The sequence below is a fragment of the Haemorhous mexicanus genome, chromosome 1 (genome assembly GCF_027477595.1).
Source record: "Haemorhous mexicanus isolate bHaeMex1 chromosome 1, bHaeMex1.pri, whole genome shotgun sequence".
Taxonomy (NCBI): domain Eukaryota; kingdom Metazoa; phylum Chordata; class Aves; order Passeriformes; family Fringillidae; genus Haemorhous; species Haemorhous mexicanus.
Window position 1 is genome coordinate 94,977,723 of NC_082341.1, and position 19,488 is coordinate 94,997,210.

General features: G+C 35.7%; 1 protein-coding gene across 4 annotated transcripts in view; it reads left to right on the forward strand.

Moving 5' to 3' along the window:
- PTPN3 (protein tyrosine phosphatase non-receptor type 3) overlaps positions 1-19,488 on the forward strand; it is a 161,558-nt gene that overhangs the window by 78,849 nt on the left and 63,221 nt on the right. For 3 of the 4 annotated variants that reach the window (XM_059856658.1, XM_059856649.1, XM_059856676.1), the window contains exons 3-9: positions 978-1,085; positions 1,225-1,282; positions 2,354-2,432; positions 3,806-3,850; positions 4,805-4,857; positions 13,668-13,788; positions 17,513-17,600. In XM_059856658.1, coding sequence (XP_059712641.1) covers positions 978-1,085; positions 1,225-1,282; positions 2,354-2,432; positions 3,806-3,850; positions 4,805-4,857; positions 13,668-13,788; positions 17,513-17,600 — 552 coding nt within the window. The remainder of the gene's footprint in view (positions 1-977; positions 1,086-1,224; positions 1,283-2,353; positions 2,433-3,805; positions 3,851-4,804; positions 4,858-13,667; positions 13,789-17,512; positions 17,601-19,488) is intronic. The other variant, XM_059856668.1, reaches the window with a different exon arrangement.

The following is a 19,488-nucleotide window of genomic DNA, read 5'->3' on the forward strand; positions in this document are numbered from 1 at the left end:
GGCTGCAGGTGGATCTCTGCCTCTCTTGTGGGACTCCATGGGCTGCAGGGAAAGAGCTGCTTCACCATGATCTACAGGGGAAACTCTGCTGTGGTGCCTCCCCAGTACCAAAATCTAGCCACACAAACACAATACAGCAACCTCTCTATTACTCGTTAGCATATTTAGGATTGCAGTCTTGTTGAGGGGGTTTATTTTTTTAATTTGGTGTTTGATGGCCTTTTAAAATAGAATTGATTCATAGTGTTCTTTGGCAGAAGCTGGTTGATTTGTTCTCCACAATGCCATGGCATTGAGATTCTTTTTTAGTTTGGGGGAAATTATACCAGCCTTAGACTTCTGATCTCTGCTGCCTGTTTGATACTGTGTTGGACCAGTTCTTCTGTGATTCTATCACGGGGGACATCTGGGCAGAAAATGGGGTGGCTGAATGGCAGCTGAACATGTGGACACTAAGGGCCAGGTGAGAGTGCAGTCTGATTTATGGGATCTCCTAGCTGGATCACAGGATCCCTCTCTTATTTTCCCATCCTGGTGTATACTTACTTTGCCTTTTATTAGCTGATGTGGAAGCACAGCATGCTGCTTTGTGGTGACAGCAGGGACCAGAGCAGCCTTGTGTGTCTGCAAGACATCCCTGCAGGCTGCCACTCTAGGGAAGGGCATGGCTCTTCACCAGGAAGAGCCAAGGGAGGGGTCACCTGCTTACAATTAATTTGCTGCCCTCACATCAAGGGCTGGAATACATGTCTGTTCATATGAGGAAATTTCATGTGCCTAAAGTATTTTGGAAAGAAACCCAAACTGTTATCAGGATAAAGTTCTTATTGCTGAAAAACTTTGAATTGATGAATTAGCAGCTATTTTATTCATGAATTAAATTAGGGAAAAAAACAAAACCAAATTAGTTTCAATTAATTGTATCTTAAAATGTGTAAGTGTTGCAGATTTCACTTATAAACCTTTCTTGTTTTCAGAAACAAGACACTGGACAGATTTTGTTGGACATGACCTATAACCAGCTGGGTGTGACAGAGAAGGAATATTTTGGTTTACAGCAAAATGAGACTTCAGTAGATGCACCTGTAAGTATAGTAAAAAATAAATGTGTGTGCATGTATATGTGTGTATAAATATATACACATGTATGTATACACACATATTCATGCACACACATGCACATAAACAGTATTTATTTGTAAATATTTTTAATCCATCTAATAGTTTTTCATTTCACAGCGATGGCTTGAACCAAGCAAACCTATTAGAAAACAGTTAAAAGGTAAGACTTGTTTTTACTATCTTGATTGTAACTTTGCAGTTCTATTTTTCTATGTTCTTATGGCTAGAACAAATGCATATTGTCCAGATGGTGGATTTTTCTTCAAGAGCAAGTCTTGTGTCTGCCATTCTTTTCAGCAGATCCTTCTACTTCTCCTTACTCCTACATGAGTGGAACTAAGGCCTGGTAGATCACTAACTTAGAAGCTATTATAGCAGCTAAACCTGGTTTCTGAGCAGTGTTAGGCATGCTTAGATGGCCATGAAAGCAGTAGTCTTATTGTGGTGCCAGTGAATTCCTCCTGAGAGGGAAGCAAAGCAAGAGGAGTTTTGATTGAGAGAGGAATAGCCAGTTTTGTGTGTAGATTCTAACAATTTCTTGTCTCACATACAATAAGAAACCCCAAATTTATGCATTTTTATTAAAAAACAACTAACCAAAAAAAACCAATGCCACACACTTCCAGGTGCATCTGTTGTTCTATTTATACAGCTTTGGGTAATGCAGAATGCTTACCAAGAGGGACAGGCCAGCCAGCATAACCCCGGCCAGAGAGCAGCTTAGGAGTGGCACTGAGTGACACTGTCCCAGTTTGTGCTGTGACACTTGAGATGTGTTTTTCAGCACTCTCATTCCTACCTTGTGCTGCAGATAATGCATTTTTATTTCAATTCATATACAAAAGTAGCATGTTGGACTGCTGTAATTTAATGTATTTATATGTTAGGTGGAACTGAGCATTATCCCAGCTAAGATACCTTAAATAGTGCTTTTCTCTCTTCTAATACTTAGGAGGCAGAGGAAGCTCAGTAATGCCTTTCATGCAAAGTAGCATATGCAAAGTACTTTAAATGAAAGCATTACTATATTTGACATTTGAGAGTATTTTCTTCTCAAAGTTGGTGTTTGGGCATCAGGAGAGACTTCTCATAGTTTCTTTTAGTTTCATGAAAAAAATACATGGGATTTCTATGTCGTTGTAATGTAATTTTTCTGTAAATATAGAAATGAAAATATTACACGCTTTCACTTTTAAACTAAATATTGATTTGCTCTTCTAAAATATTGCAGGAAGTTTTCCCTGCACGCTTCATTTTCGTGTAAGGTTTTTTATACCTGATCCTAACACACTTCAGCAAGAACAAACCAGGTAACTTCTATTTGCCTTCATGAAGTAAGAATGTGTCTTGCCCATGAAATAAGAATGTGTCTTCAGCTTGGCAAATTATGCTTTATTATATATAATAGATAACTTTCTATTACTCTTGGTATTGAATGCATTTGGAATGGAGAGCTTAATGCCATGCTCATGATGAGTAGCTTCTGATATACACAACTTAGAACTCTGAGATACAGCTGGAGTGTAAGTTAGTAGAAAGATATAGGTGTTAAAAGTATGTTTATTTGTGTCTTGAATTTTTTTTATTTTTGAGTCTGCATTCCCTAGGTCTATCTATCTTAGGAGTTTTGTATCAACACTGAGTCAGTTCTGAACATGTGTAGTAGATGTAATGCTGAGGGTGTGGGAGGGTGGGGTTTATTTTTTTGCGGGGGGAAGAACAGATAACAGTTCTTGCTTTCTAGTTTGCCCATTACTTGTAATATGCAAACATGTATAATGCTTCAGTTTACAGTAGACTTCTGAAGTTTTATTTTTAAACCTGTCTTTGAGTTTTTGGGGTGGTGGGGTGCATGAATTGTAAGTAATTTTCAATTAATTTGTCACAAGATTTTAATTGAATACTTGTTTTGTTCAGTGCCTGTAATTTGGCATTTAGAATTTGAAGGCACGCGTTAATCTGGCCATTAATCTGGCATTTCTGTAGCACTTTCATTGCTCATTAATTTCAGTGACTTGGGAATATAAATAGTACAACATGTGAAATTATATTTCTTGTAGAAAATTTAGCTTTTGACCTGTTTTGGTATTTGTTAATCACGCAGTTTTAAGCTGTTCTGCAGTTTAAAACTGAAATTATTCTAAATTCTGCTCTTGAAAGTTCTTCACATGCCCACTCTTCAGTATCACTATAAACTAACATTGTCAAACCCTCTAGTAAGAGAAAGTCTGAATTGCTCTTGGAGAATTGTTTAAGAGCTTTTTGTTTGCATATGCTGCTTGAGAAATGTCTCATCCTTCATTGAGTAGCTCCAAGATAGACTCTCACAGTCAAACCTTGATTGAGATTTGGGGAGGTTTTCCTTTTTTTAATTTGCATTCAAAATGAGTATTCCAGGGAGAAAAACAGCCCATTTCCATGGTAATTTGGTTTTTGTAGTGTTAATTGTGACATTAATACTATGGTTTTGGAGTTGCAGTAGAAACTGCTAAAGATCCTTAAAAATGTTATGAGAGTAAGTGGGTATATGATTGCATATTTGTAAATGCCACTCATATTTGTTCATCTGTTTGTATAGCTTGCTGGGAAATCTAATGAAGTAAAACTAATATATGTAGCTATTTAAATCATACCATTTAAAAATAAATGTACATTTGTTTCTTTTAAAAAAAATGTTTTCTAGGCACTTATTCTTTCTGCAGTTGAAGATTGATATTGCAGAAGGAAGGTAATAAGAAGATTCTTCACTTTCTCTATAATTCTTTCAAAAATAAAATTAAAAAGCCTTTCACCTGAGGGTATTGCTGCTGTAAAATTATCCCAGTTATCCCATAAATATGGCTTGTGAAACGTTGTTTTTAAGGAAAATCACATTGCTAGGAAATATTACAAACTTTCTCATAGCTCACTTATTAAGAACAGTTTAGAAGTCTGTAGTGAATGAGCTGTAGGAGATGCTGTGTGTCAACAGGCTCAACATCAACCACAGAAATATTTATGCAAGGCTTGGTGTGCCAGGCATGGAATTCCAAACCTGGGGACCTACTACCTAGTGCAGTAATCAGGAATAGTAACAGGCAGTTCATGCTATCTTTTCTCATTTCAGGGTTATATTACCTGTATGGTGGGCATATACCCAATGGTTTATTTGGCTGTGATTTCTATGTGTTTGTACATTAAAAAAAAGGTAACAAGGAAAACATGGTCTAAGTATTTGCTGCCAAATGTCAGTTGCCTACAGGTGTTGGCTTTTTTTCTTTTATAGAGTCAGTTTTGGTCATAAGATCAGAGCTGTCTTTGTGCTTGGCATTTGGGTAATTTTAATGTTTGTGTCTCATTTTAAATACACCAGAATACAGCTATTAAAGTAATGTCCAGAGCCCCATAACAATATTTTCTCCTTTTTCTTTCCTGACTAAGCATCCAGTAAGAGTTTGAGCATGTCCTTTTCTGATTAGTTCCTTCCATATACTTAAGGGACTGTTTAATCTCTTATACTGTGCTTTAACAATCAAACTTAGTAAGAAAAAATCAGATACACTTTTGAAGATAAATTAGTGTTTGCATATGGAACTAAATGTGAGACAGTTTCAATAAGACATACATACAGCTTATGTTTAAATAAAATTATTTCCATACATACAGCTTATGTTTAAATAAAATTATTTCCTCTCCTTTCCAGGTTGTCATGCCCCATTAATTCTGCTGTTGTCCTGGCATCATATGCAGTACAATGTAAGTAATAACCAACCATTATTTTGTTAATAAATTTATTTGACTAGCTACTTTCTTGGCTCTTTGGCACTGAAAAGTCAGGAAAGATTTCTTTCCTTACCTATTTGTGCAGAGTATTCAGTATGCAGGGGAAGGTTATTAGAGCAGCCTCCAGAGGCAATCTGAATAGAAAAAGAATACTTTTTAGGCCTGTACAAAAAAAAAAAAAATTGATACAAGAATAATGTTGCCATTTATGTGTGCTTCTGACTGCTGGCTAAAAAATCAGGTTTGCATTGTCAGTGGAAACAAAATTGTGAAACTTACTGTGTGTTACAATAGGTAGGAGAAAGCATTCCAAGGGAATAAGTGGTCATCTAGAGAACAGATAAGAGGAAGGTAAACTCATGATTAAGAAACTACAATGTTCTTACACAATGTTTGTTTCGTGGAATTTAGTTTGTTAGTTCTGTAAAACTGGCCCTTTGTAACACATTTAAGGTGACTTTACATCTAAGAACTTACATCCTTCTCATCTGCCTTCAGCAAGCAAAAAAATTTCAAATGATGATACTAGAAAAACATCTTCTCTAGGAAAACCAAACTGGAATCTGACAATGCCTCGCAAGCAGCCTCAACAGATAGTGAAAAACAGCTGGAGGAAGACCTTTCTCATTAAACAAATAAAGAAAAAAAAACGGGTTGGGGGTTTAGTGGAGTTTGCATATTTGTCAAAATAGTCAGGGGAAAATAAGCGAGAAGAGTTGTGTAATTATTTGGCTGAATCTCATTTCTTTTATGGAAAGGCTAACAAGGCCCACAGAAACAATTGAGGTAATTTTTGTTTGAAATAAGAGCCAAGCTAAAATAATTAAAGTGTGGTTTTCAAAGAGGAACGTGATAAACTCTTACTATCTGTTGAAACCCTAAGAGTCTATGAAACATTTGCTTTTATGTTAAAGCATATCATATATTGCACCCTTTTATAAAATGAAACTGTAATCAGATTTAAGCTTCAGTAAGAACAGTTGAAATTTTCCAAATTTCCCATAGTCCCAGTTTTGGTGCCAAATTAAATGCATGCTGCTCTGGTGTTTCTGAGGCCCAGTAAGGGCACTTGAAGGCTGAAACACTCTGCGTCGTTAGGGTTGCTAAATGAATTGGTGATCCAATTGTGCTAAAGCTCAAAAATGAAGAATGCAAAGGTTTTATCAAAAGGGAAATTAATCATGCTATATCTAGTGTACCCCAAATCTCCAAGTTGTTCCTGCTTCCCCTTCAGTTTTACCACTGTTCCCTTTTTAGTACTTTAGACTAGGATACCTACTAACACAGTTATCTGTACTAAAGGAGAATGATAGAAGGACGGTGAAGATTTGTCAAAGGGTGCTAGTGTGTTTTAATCATTTCTTTCATGGTATATTCTGGATTTTCCATTGAGCTATTTTTCTCTTTTTTTCTAACTTCTGATAGTGCTGCTTTTACCAGGTGGTGGGGATTTTTTTTTGTTTCTTTTTTAATTAAAAAAGCCACAGCACAGAAAATCCCAAACCCAAAAGTAACTATTTTTTGCTATCTGATTTCCTTTCTGCTGTGATACTGATATTTATTCTCTGCATTCTGGTAGGAAATGAAATGTTTAATAGAAAGACATATTCCCTTAAGTTTTTTTTTTGCTTTTATCTGAAGATGATGGCATAGGACAGACATTTTTGAAATCAAGGGTTTTGGTCTCCTTACTGAGTCATGTTTGCTGTGATTCCTGTCAGTTGAAATTGTTTTAAGTAGTTTTCTATTAGCATTTTACTTTCTAATCATGCTTAGTAAGGAAAGCTGAAGTTCTTGGTATGAGGTAGCTGCTTATGAGAAATCCATTGTCTGATGTTGCCATGAATCAGTTCAACCTGAGCTATTTACTACTGCTTCTTGGCGGCTTTCAGGTTACTCTCTCCTTCTGTAGCTCCCCTTGTATGCAGAAGGGGAAATCCTTGTTGTCCAACAACCTTATGGGTTGTTTATTTAAAAGGAGTAGCAGTTGTTGCTGATGGGAGGGCTGAAGCCAACCTCTTTCACAGTGTATGAAGTCTGGTGTTTGATATTTCTGCTCTTGCTTCTTAACTAAAGTTTTTCCATGTGCTGGTTGTATGGTTGGCCTTTAGAGGCTTTGTCTGAGTTTTGCAAGGGGACAGTTTTTGGTGATATCTGCTGGGATGCTGCTTCTCTGTAATGCCCTGTGTGCAGGCATTTGGTTCTGAAATGCTCTGACGTGCCCCTGTGCCCTGCTGCAGCACACCCTGCCTTGCCTGGTGGGGCTAAGTTACAGGGGAATGCAAGTGGGTGTGAATACTGTGTCTGAAGAACATGTGACTCAACCTGATTACGAACATACTTCAGACACTTCAAGAATAAGTTGTTAGTGTATTATCAGGAATGTGCTTTGGGACAAAACAGTCAGTGGATTTTGAGTGTTTTTTTTTTTTTTTTTAAGGAGAACTTGTTAAGGTACGTTTCAAATGATTTCATCATTGTGAAGCTGGAAGGATACACTCATACTGAAAAAAAACCTTGATAAATTGTGTGCTTTTGGTAGTGTAAAACGGGAATGTTGTACTGTCCATAAAACCAAGTAAGGAAACCTATACAGTATGACTATTTCTTTTTTAAAATTTCAAATGGTGATTTAGCACCACTTGTTCCTGTCACTTCAGGTAGCAAATTGACATTTCCAGGCAATTGTTTAAATGCCCAGCTACTGGTGTGTAAGAAATCCCATGGGTTTTGTGAAAATATGCTCTTATGTTAATAAATCCATTGCTGACTTGGGACTTGAATCTGAAGCACAGCAATAAAGCCAGCAAAGATGTTATGAATGCTTCTAAGCTTGTTTTTTCCTGAGCATCAGTTGCTCTTGTCTCCTGTGGTACTGCTTTTCTCAGCCCTGCTTTGAGAACCAGGGATCATCTCTAGCACACTGCAATCTGTCTTCGGGACTTTGTTCAGAAAGGGGTTGACAGGTTGCTAGAGCTTCCAATGGACTTTAATCTCTTCTAAGGAAAGGAAGGCTGGTGATGATGAGGAGTCAAGGAAAGCTGAACTTAGTGTGAAAGTCTCTCAGGAACTGGGAATAAGAGTGTTACAATTTTGGGAATGCCAGAAGATTGATGTCCCATAGAGGTGTGCTGTAAGATTTAGAGAAACATCAACACCACAGTGAGGCCTGACTCTTTCTTCTGACTTGCCATCATTTTGCCTTACTTTATAAAAATAAGGTTGACCCCCTCAGACTTCCTAGTTTATGGAAACCTCTTTCTTTTCATGGTTAGGATTTGGGGATTTTTCTGTGTGTGCTTCCTACCCATGCTTTCTTTAAGTGAAATAGTGCTCATAAGGACATCTCATATAAGCTGAGAGACTTGCTGACAGATCGTCCAGATTTCTACTTCTTTCCAGGTCGTCTTTAACCTTTGTGTCTTAGAATCAAAATCAGACTGGATTAGCAGAGAGAACTTTGAGCTGAATTTCCAGGGTTTGAAATTACTTACTAGGTGTGTTGGGTAGTCTGAGGATTGTGTGCTTGTCACATCTGTTCTTCTGAAGCCTGCATCAATGCTGTTCAGCCAGAGGTACCTTTTATCATATCTAACAGTACCTGTCATCAACAGTGCCAATGTTATCTGTGTGATGGTGATGAAACTCCCAATACAAGAATCAGCTTGGAGAGATAATTGAAAATCATTTCCATTTACTTCCATATAGTTCACTGAACTCTAAATTGCTGCTCCTGAGCTTGCTAGCATCTCTGTACAACAGATCTTCTAAGTGTCCTGATTGCTTATATACAGCAACTTTCCAGCTCTTTTGAGCTGGTTTTCCTTAATTATACTTTACAGTTGTGTTAGACAACACAAAATCCACTTTAGGAGATCATTGCTTGAAGTATTGTTTGTGATGGTCTTCCATTAAGCCAGAAATAATTTTTTGAACTGTAACACTTTAAAACAAGATACAGTCTCCAGAGTGAAGAACACCAGACTGGGATACTGGCCAGTGCTGTGGATGAAGGAGCTGACTTTCTGCAGTCCCTCATAGATTTGATACTACTGTTCTTCTGTATTTTGAGTTGGATAAACCTATTAAATGTTTTTGTGTAACATAACCAAAAAGGGGGAAAGAAGACTTTCCCAAGGTCGAGATCCATGTAATACGGTATTACACTCATGGTAACAGCCTCAAGTTGCACCAGGGAAGGTTTAGTTTCTGTATTAAGAAACATTTCTTCACCAAAAGGGTTGTCAGGCTTTGAAAGAGGCTGTCCAGGTGAGTGGTGGAGTCAGCATTCCAGGAGGTATTTAAAAAATAGGAAGATGTGGCACAGAGGGATATGGTTTAGTGTGGGCTTGGCAGTGCTGGGTTAAGGGTTGGACTCAATGGTCTTAGAGTCTTGTCCAACATAAATGACTTTGTGATTCTCAAATGAGTAGTGATGAATGCTGAGAAGCAACATATATGGCAGAGGATCAGATGCATTAGTTTGGTAAAGCCTCACAATGTTTTGGGAGTACTGGTAACTATTCCTTTAAGTCTTTTATCCCAATGCCTCCTCAAAATGAATACTCTTTGTACTTTGGATTATACTTTGCTTTTCTCAATAGTTTTTTTGATTGTGTCTGTATGGTTTCTGAAGTACATGTTGTATTTGAGATGCAGAAACAGCAACGCAATATACTTTATAGTTTCTAATTTGTTTCTTCCTTTTCCTTGTGACTATTGTTTTGTGTTGTTGTTTGACTGTGTCTGGGTTTTGAGCTGCTGATTTTTATTTTTTAGTTCTTTTAATAAAAGGCATTACAATGACTGGCTCATTTTTCATTCTGGAGTGGTAAATAACTTGGAGACTACCATTGTGCATGCATAGTTTTCTCTATTTTTCCTCTACAAATGTTCCTTTGTTTTTATTAATGCCTAATTTCTCATTCTGTCTTACCACAAAATGGCCAGCTGTTGTAAGTGGTCATAAGCAGCTATTTACAGTCATGCCTAGGCTGAACATTTTGTAAGGGCTCTTGAGTGTGAAGCATTATTTCCTTTTACAAAACAAATTAGTTTTAACTCACATGATAGCTAGTTCTACTTGTCCTGTATGGACATCACAATTTCTTAGGGACTGAGTGGGTTAGCATTCATGTTCACATCCTTATTTGGATACAGGTTCCACTTGTTGAAACACCTTTCCTTCTCTCCACATACACTTCTGTGGATTTTGGTCCTTTTAAAAATTTCTCTCTGAAAACCATTTTCAACATGGTGTCATTTTCCTCATTCCAATGTACCTTTTTAGTCTGTCTTTAGTAAGCATCTGCATTTTTATGTTGGTTCTTTGAAACTGAATTCTGCTGTAGCAGATTGTTTTCTGATTCCAGAAACATTTTAACACTTGAATAATTTTTAGTAACGTTTCAGAAACAGTTTATGCTAGGAAGTTTATCTTTCTTCTGTTCTCTTTTTGTGCCAAGAAGCAATTTTAAAATTTCTAAACTGATTAAACTGTATAGATTAAACATATTTTCTTTTTGTACCTCGGTGTTCATATGAAGATAAATTAATCATTAGCCTTTAATACTACATTTCACCCTCATCTCAAGAATGTGAGTCATTATTGCTGTCCTGATTTGGAAGCCAGCCATATGATCCTAACTATGTTTTAATCCTGAACTGCAGTTTTATACGTGAGGGTTTTTACAATTTATATGCAAGACTCTTCCTGTGGCATGTTTATTCTGTTGCCCTGTGAACATGATCTTTATATGTAGTTATCCTTTTTTTAAAACAGGCAACTCAATTCACTTTTGTGCTTTATTCATTTGACCTAAAATATCAAAATTGCTATAAAGTTACAAATTCAATATGAGCCTGCTTGATTATTTTCTGATACACTTCTCAGGTCTATAGAAAGTTGATATTTAACCAGTTTCTACAGACTAGTTTTTGTAGGCATTCCTTTGGGTAAATTTGTCCAAATGATCTATAACTGATTTCTCATCATGGTTAGCCAATGAGCCATTCATACATTTCCTTTCTTGTATCTGAAGTTACTTGAAATGCCGATGTGCAGAAATAGGTTCTGGTGCTATTACTTTGGATGCAATTCTTTTTCTTATTATTTACAAGCAAAGTATGTAGAATTTGAGAACAATGTCATCTTCATCTTGAAGGATATCTGAACAAATTACTTCTGAAAAAAGTATGAAGAATATATGGCTTGTTTAGGCTTCAATAAGGCATAGACAGATCCTATGCTCTGTAAATATATGATCTCAAGACTTGTGTTTCAAGCACTTATAAGCTCTTACTTTATTGAAAGTTTGTAGAACTAGTGTTTCAGCATGGCTACTTGGCTATTGAAATCTTCTTTTACTAGAAATTAAAAATCAGTATTCTGTTTTTACTGAATATGTCCTTTTAAATGAAAGGTTCATTACTTTCCTTTCTTTAAAGCTTTTCATATTGGATATATAACTCTAAAATACAATATTCTGATATTCCAATATCAGGGATTTGTTTGTTATTTGATTTGTTCTTGGTTCCACTTTCTCTCACTTTGCTCTATATTGTTTGCCAGTTTTAAAGAATTAAAGACCAACAGTGATCTAGAATGGAGAAAGGTTAAAACACTATTATTTTTATACTCTGTCTTCATTGAGTTAGTATCTTCTGACTCGTGGTCAGGGCAGAAGCTATGTCAGGAGAAACTCGGATTAGAAATAGGTCTTTAATATTTCCTGCCCTTCTTTTCTCTTCTGGAGAAAACCAGTAAAGAGATAGAAGCATTATGGGTTATTATTCTTGCCGGCGTCTCGATATGTCCTAACATTTTTTCCTGCTTGGATAATTAAATTTTACACAAGGTCATTAGTCTAGCAAGATGTTTCTCTTCTACGGTAACAGCTGGCTAGGGAGTTGGAGAAGCTAAATTACTCCCCTTGTTGGTATGGCCTCAGGTAGCTAGTAGCAAGAGGGCAAAAAACCCAGAGTAGTCTGTTTAGAAGATTAGAAAGAAGACTACCTCAAAATGTATGAAGGAATAACAGTTGTCCTTTTAGAGAAGGTAAAATTACAGTAAAAATATCTTCTCCTATTGCAGAGAAAATTGAAGTAGAGAATGACATTATCTTATTTCTGGCAATCTGGTCTTTTCCCATTGGCAAGATTGGAATTCAAACTGGCTGCAGCAAACCTCAAAGATGTAGATTGTTTCATAGAAAAGATGGGTTGTGTTAATACTAGTAAAGGAAGGGATCCTCAATCAACTACTGTAATTGTGAAATTGTGGGTTTTATTTTACACTGTTATTAGCATACTACTTATTTCTAAATATTTCAAATTTTCACTTTTATTGTTGTTGCCTTAGACTTAGCATCGTCAGGCTTGGACTTTTGTCAGTATAGGGATATTTCTAAAAATCATTTCAGTTTCTTATGATACTTCTGCATTGCCTGTCTTGGTTGATTTGGTGCTTTTTTTATTTTGGTTTGGTTTTATTCATTCTTGTTTTTTTGTTTTTCTTCAGATAGATTTTTACAGTAATGTTCAAATGCATGTTTTGGCTCTCATGGAAAATATTTAGTCCTTTGCCTGCCATTTGCTAATTAATTTAAAGTTTAGGCTACCTTTTGAAAGGAAGAGCTAAGTAGGCAAGACTTTCTGCATTTAAAGTAAATTAGTTTCTCTTTATCATTCACCTTTTTTATTTAAATATTTCTCTTGATGCACACAATTAGGTGTGCAACTATATTAGCTTTTGACTGCATTTTCCTGGGAATTCTATTGTATCATTGTAGTCCCATTTCTGGACCATATAAATCATGCAGTTTGAATATATATATGTGGCAAGTATTAGTTATCCCCTGCATTACAATCCTACATAATTACTAGGTGTAAGTTATTTCTGATGTTCCTCTCATGCCCTTTAACTTGAATCACTTAAATATCTCTTTTGTACTTTTAAAAAAATTTTCTGGAAAATAGTGTTAATGTAATTGATAGTATATTGTAAAAGTGTGCTCTTGAACTTCGATTTAGTTGAGGAGCTTTTGATGCTGAATTGTTTGCAGCTTACCAGTTACTTTGTTTTGTGCTTATTTGCAAATCATACCAATAATTTCTGGGAAACTTTAAGGCTTTGTAATCACTATTCCATACTCCTTATGAAAAAGAAGGTTATTACAGGTTGTAGTTATTCACTTTTTGTAACAGCTTGATAATGTTATGTGTCGATCAGCAGTTATTTCACATTTTCTGTTAAGTAATTCACAGCTGAATTTCTAGGACAGTGTCATAGTTGGTAGTAGAACGATTTCCACATGAATTTGGGAAGAGTGGATGGTTTTTAAGTGACAGATCTTGTTGAAGACTTATAATATGTTCTAGTCAAGATGATGTGTCAAATTGATTTCATTTGCCATCTCTTACTGAAGCAATTTGGTGTTCTCTGATGTTACAGTGCTGCACGTCTATGTCAGCACAGCAAATGACATCTGTGTGGTGCTGTTACAGGTTGTGATGCAAAAGTGAGACTACATAAGTAACTAAATAAAGTACTGAGTTATTCAGTGCCTGAGATTATACTTATGGTAAAGTGTATTTTGGAAAAAATTTTAGCTTGCTGAGGTCATACAGGTCCCGATATTCAACACTTCTTGTCTGTTGGGAAATAATTGGTAATTTCTGCATTTTCCCATATGTGTATGTGTTTTAATGAGAAGGAATTTCTTCTAAACAAAAGTCCAATTAACTATGAAAACTTCGTATATGTGTTTCTTGTTTCTTAACAGCACAACTTGGAGACTATAATGCTTCAGTGCATTGTTCAGGATATCTTTCAAATTACAACTTTATACCGGAGCAGAACAAAGATTTTCTTACCAAAGTAGAAACGCTACATGAGCAACACAGGTAATGTGAACTTTTAGTTTTCTCTCACCTCTTGAGCTTTTAAAGGAAAAAAAAAGATGTCAAAAGGAAGATTCAAGTTCTTAGTAGTTTCATTACAACAGCCAGTTGTATTTCATGTAGCTTCTGTTAAATGAAATACTTGGGTTTATCATAGAGATGCTAGATCAATTATATTCAGAGTATGATGCTAATGCATTGAAACATTTAAATAAATTTCTAGTTATAACCTCCAGGAGATTAGCTTGCCTAAATATTATTAAAGGCAACAATCTAGAACACTATACTAGATGTTTGAGGAGTTTGCTGCATGAAGAACATTTGATCATTTTTCAAATTCTACAGATTTTTTTTGGTCTGTATATGTGGAAAAAAACTCCAAGAAATGCCATAACCATAAACCACTTCAATTAACTTTGTGCTTTCACTCCCCTCTCCTGAGTGTAATATAAAGGCTGCAACAGATTATTCCAGTCAGTGCGCTGCTAATTATTTTTTCTGACCCTGCTGATTTGTCTCATGTAAGACTGCAGCTTTGGAATTAGTGATGTTGATCAGATACTTGCAAGCTGAATGCAAATATACCAATCTAAGAAATTGTCTGTGAGCAAATGAAATCCAAGTCTCTGTAGACTTGTTTTCTCTGTCTGTATCTTAACTGCGGCACAGCTAATTCCCTGCTCTCTCAGTTTCTTTGATTTATACCCTGAAATATTTCCATTTCCATGTCTTCCTAATGTCCCTCAGCTGCTTTTATCTCATCTTTCAATACTCTTATTTTTTCCTCTGGTTTCTTTACTGCTAGTGGGTGTAGTGAGTATTCTGAACTTCACGTGTGGTCCCTAGCCATCCAGAGCAAGCCTTGTCATTTATGGGGCAAAAGAAGATAGCCACTGAACTCTTAACTCCAGCTGTCCTTTCTGTTGGAGATACTAATCTGAGCTGCTTTCCAAACAGTTTGTGTTCAGGCACACAATAGCTGATGCTTCTTTCTACGCCTTCCAAATTAATTTGCAGTTTCCAGTAGGCTCAGTAGGTTTTTGAGGGGAAGTTTTTAGACAGGAATGAATAAACTTGCTTGTCCTTTGGAAGCAGTCACCTTGGAGACCACTGTGGGAAGTTTCTGAAGAGTCTTGGATTGGCTGGGTTTCATTGGTATTTAGTGCTGTAGTAGCAAGAGATATAAAACTGCAGAGCAAAGATCAGAACTTAGCTTTGGTCCAGACTAAGGTGTGGTGGGATCTGTTGGAAAGACTCCTTTCTTCTCTGTGTCTTTTCAGTGATAGCAATGCTTTCATAGAGTGTCTTTGGGGTGAAGAAGCCTTGATGGTTGAGAAGTTTAATATCTGTATTGGAATTAACAGAGATGTTGGTAATTGAAAGTCTGAATAAAAATACTGAGTAAATTGGATTGGAAAAAAGTTTTCTTTATTGTTTTAACACGTCTGTCGAAAGTTAGCTCTTAAGGCCAATTTACTTCAGAGTGCAAGGAGAGGCAGACAAATTATTGTGTATCCTGGCAGGATTTCTTGCATACTCCTTTGGCAGTCATATATCTCAGACGTGAATTTGACTAGATCAGTGCCAAGAGCATACTTGACAAGAATGGTTCTGGTGTTCACCAGAGCTGCTGGGAAGGAAAGATGGAAAGGAAGAATTCACTTTTTTACCCTTTGAGAGAACATTGTTCCTTTGGAATGAAATTTCTGCTAATCTGGAATAAGAAATACTGCTGTAAACCATATAGGTTATCTATAAGTTATTATAGCTTTGAAATTGATATTTTTATATTACAGGGTTTCAAAGCCAACCCTATAAACATCTATCCTTTTTTCATTCTTTAGTGTTTATGCTTTGGGAAACTTTTGCAAAGGAAAATAAAAAGGTTTGAATTACTGAAATACAGACTTGAGAAATTATATCTTGTTATGTGTTGTAACTCAGCGCAAGGTTTTTGTTACCTAGGTCTTACATTGTTTTTCAAAATCTAAGGAAGTATTCCCTGAACAAGTCCATGTCACACTGTTCAGTGGACAGTATGTAGCTGTTAAGAAAGCAGCTGTTGTCATGTTGAACTGGTATAGCTTCAGAAATTTTCCTTCTGTGTTCATCCCTAAATCCATAGGGGATTTTCCTGTATATAGTTGGTTCTAACATGGTTTTCCTGCTGTGTTTTGCTTAGTAACATTAGCAGCCTGAGATCTTAGGATGCAGATATTGTCCAAACTGGTAAGGTTTTTGTAGTGCTTGCTACATCCAGTTTGAAGAGAAAGTTGCCTTTGAAACTAAAAAGGATGCTTATTTTCCAGATGAGGTTCACTAGTCCTTGGGTATCAACAACTATAAAAATTGGAACATCAAGACCAGTTTCCTCTTGCCTGTTTATCTCACTGAATAATTATCCATCTGCTTAGGGACCTGAAGGTTTCGTTTCACCTCTAATTGAGTAGGAGGGTGTAACAACAATGAATAAAAAACCTAAGTCTGTGCTGAGATACTTGTTGGCCCTTCCAAGACACAAGGCATGACTGGTCTGGTGTAGATGGAGTTCACAAATTGAGAATTAAAATTTGCAGGCATATCTTGTTAGTGTGCAGCAGACCTTCTGAACAAAGTACTTGATCAAATCATTTAAAATGACAGTAATGTACTCTTGCAAATGTACTCAGCATCCTTTTATATAACAAAATGGGCATTTCACATGGGTTTGCTTCTATAATTTTCTGGCACAGTGAGAGATATAGGGTCTACTAAAGTCTTTCAGAATCAAGCTGACAATAGTCAGTATATATGTAGATCTGAGAAACCAGTTTAGCTCAGTATTGCGACAAACAGAAGTTTTCTTCATCTTTACTCTCTTTTTTCCTGATATTATGCCATCCTCAAGCCACACTGGCCATGGCTTTCCAGTTCAAGGTAGCTTTCAGTTTTCTGCATCATGATGTAAGATTTCCTAGAGTGGCTGTTTCAAGCCATTTGGATGGCTTTGCACTTAAAAAGAAGGATATTAATTGGAAGTAATAGAGGCTGGAGTTCTTAACATAACTCAATGTTATGTCAATTTTTTGCAGGTTGCACCTAAATTGCATTTGATTATCATGTAATTTTATGCATGTTGTTTTGGAAGCTTACCGAGCAAAGAGTTGTTTTTACCTGTACTTATAGAAGATTTCTTAAAGACAAGAAGGTCAAATGCTTTTATGATTTTAACGTCTTAGCTGCAGGAGAAAAAAATATTTTAGGACTTACAGATTTTAGGTAAACTTGGATGGCTTTTCCTTGGTGAGTTTCCATAACTTTAACTTTTAGTCTCTCCCCTTTATTTTTTTAGTGCCTTCATGCTTCGTATCTTTCTTCTACATGACTTCTTTCTGAGAGACTATGGAATGCACAATATTTACAGATATAGCTTCTTATTAAAAAGTCAGATTTTATAGGGGAATTGTTTCCTCATCCCTTTGAACAGATAACAAAGATTTTTCTAAAACCAGCTAGTCCAGAGTGGCTAAGGTAATAAAAGCACAAATAATTCATTTAAGTTTTTGGGAGTACTTTAGCAGGGCATTCACCAGTAAAGAAATTGTGGCACTGTTTAATGTGGGGTTATTTCTGAGACACTGGACTTCAGTATTCTTCTGTCTTTATGCATTTGGAATAAATATGATATAATATCTTTTACTTTTGACTTGTCTTTGGTTCATATTTATTATTTTTTCCCTTCTTCTAGTGGCCTCAAGCAATCTGAAGCAGAGTCCTGCTATATAAATATAGCAAGAACACTTGAATTCTATGGAGTGGAATTGCACAGTGGTAGAGTATGTTTACATTGTAATTTTTCCCTTGGAAAGTGAATTTATATGGTTTTTTTTACATTAATTAATAGCAGTAAAAAAAAAAGGTAATATTAAAGTACTGACTTTATCATGTGGTTTTTTTCATTAGAGCTGGGTAATTTTTTAATAACTTATGTGTGACATAGGTACTCGAATTTCAACCAAATAAGCTAGAGCTCCTCAAAAATGTAATGAAGTATTTTAAAGACAAACCATTTAATTACTGCAATATATTTTACATAATAATTTTACAAAGGTTTCTGAGTGTCTTAGCATGAAAGAAAATTAAATGCTCTGTTTTGTGCTATTAGTTGGCAGGTGTTTTAAGAGTTTAATTTCTCTGAATTTCTAGCACTAATTTCTTAAGTGTTAAGAATGTAGATTTTTTTTTTGTTGTTTAAATTCCTATATTCCCTGATTCCAGGGTAAATCTAAGTATTTAACAGTGTGAGCGATGACCAGTAAAAATGTATTTGAACTCTTTTAGATACAAGGTGTTCATTGAAAAGAAACATGTCTTAGTATTTCATTGTCTACTTCAATTTAATTTTTTGACTACACTATTCATCTGAAGTAAATCCCCAAAATGCTAGGGTGCAAATTACCTTTTGTGCTTCTGTACAATAGTAAATTGTTTTTGTATAAGACTAGTAGTGTAAAAACCAAAGGAAGTGTACTACAAATAGTTGATTTCCTAGGTGAAGATGACTTCTAGTTTTCCTAACTAATTTTTTGAGGTTTGTTGATAATCCTGACACTAAGAGTTAGAATGAAAAATTGATAACTTTCTTTAACTATGAGGAAGGAATAAAATGAGTCATTTGCTTTCTTCAGCATATTTTCTTCTTTTTTTTCTTTATGCTGCCACAAATAAGTGAGTGTTGCATTGAATTTCTAGAAATTCCTGAAGAACTTCTGTATGAAACCCCTGTAATTATATTCATATTCATGAAACACAGTGCTCAAAAGATAGACACTTTTTTTTAATAATGGAGAAAAGTAGAAAGAAAAGGAAATTATCTTATTAAATCTGACTTTGTATAGTCTGTCCATTGGATCATCTGTCACCTTTCTACTTTATTGAAGAAGCTCTTAGTGTTACACTTGAGATCACCATATGCACTTAACTTGATTGGATATTTTCCTTTTAACTTCTATTATAGCCTAGTATTTTGAAAAGTCACTTGAGCGCTAAGACTTCCATACTAGACTGTGACCAGTCTCTTAAAATTGACGGGATGTTGTTTCTGAAAGCTCTTCCAATTTCCATTAACCTTCCTGAGCTGCAGGCCACTGCACTGCATGCAGGATTTCAGTAGTGGTTTTACCAGTGCCAGTAATGATAATAGACTTGATTCAGATGTTTTCAGCTAAATGAAATTTCACTGCAGACAATTTTGCTACTGTTTTGGTTTTTAGTTTTATCAAAATTCATACATACATGGGGGTTTTTTGCTACTGTTTTGGTTTTTAGTTTTATCAAAATTCATACTGGTTTTAGTTTTATCAAAATTCATTTTTTTTAAGGATTAAATATTTGAAGGGATCTGTTTTGTCTAGCTGTTGAACTAGACAGCTAGACATTTAGAAGCTGCTAGGAAGGAAATAGAACCCAAACCAGAAAATATCATGCCACCTTTCAAATTGAGTTTCAATATCATTTGAATGTTGATCTTCATTCTTCCTCTCCCTTCCTCATCTCAGAGTAGGTAATGGAAAAAGAAAAGTACAGAGAAGGATAACAATCATGAATGTTTTAAGGAAAAGCCTTCTGTAGCAAGTGAACAGCATGGAGAACCTATATAGTCAACAAGATCTTCAGTCTACCCAAAAAGAGAGACAGCTTTAAGTAAAGGAACTTTTCCCACAA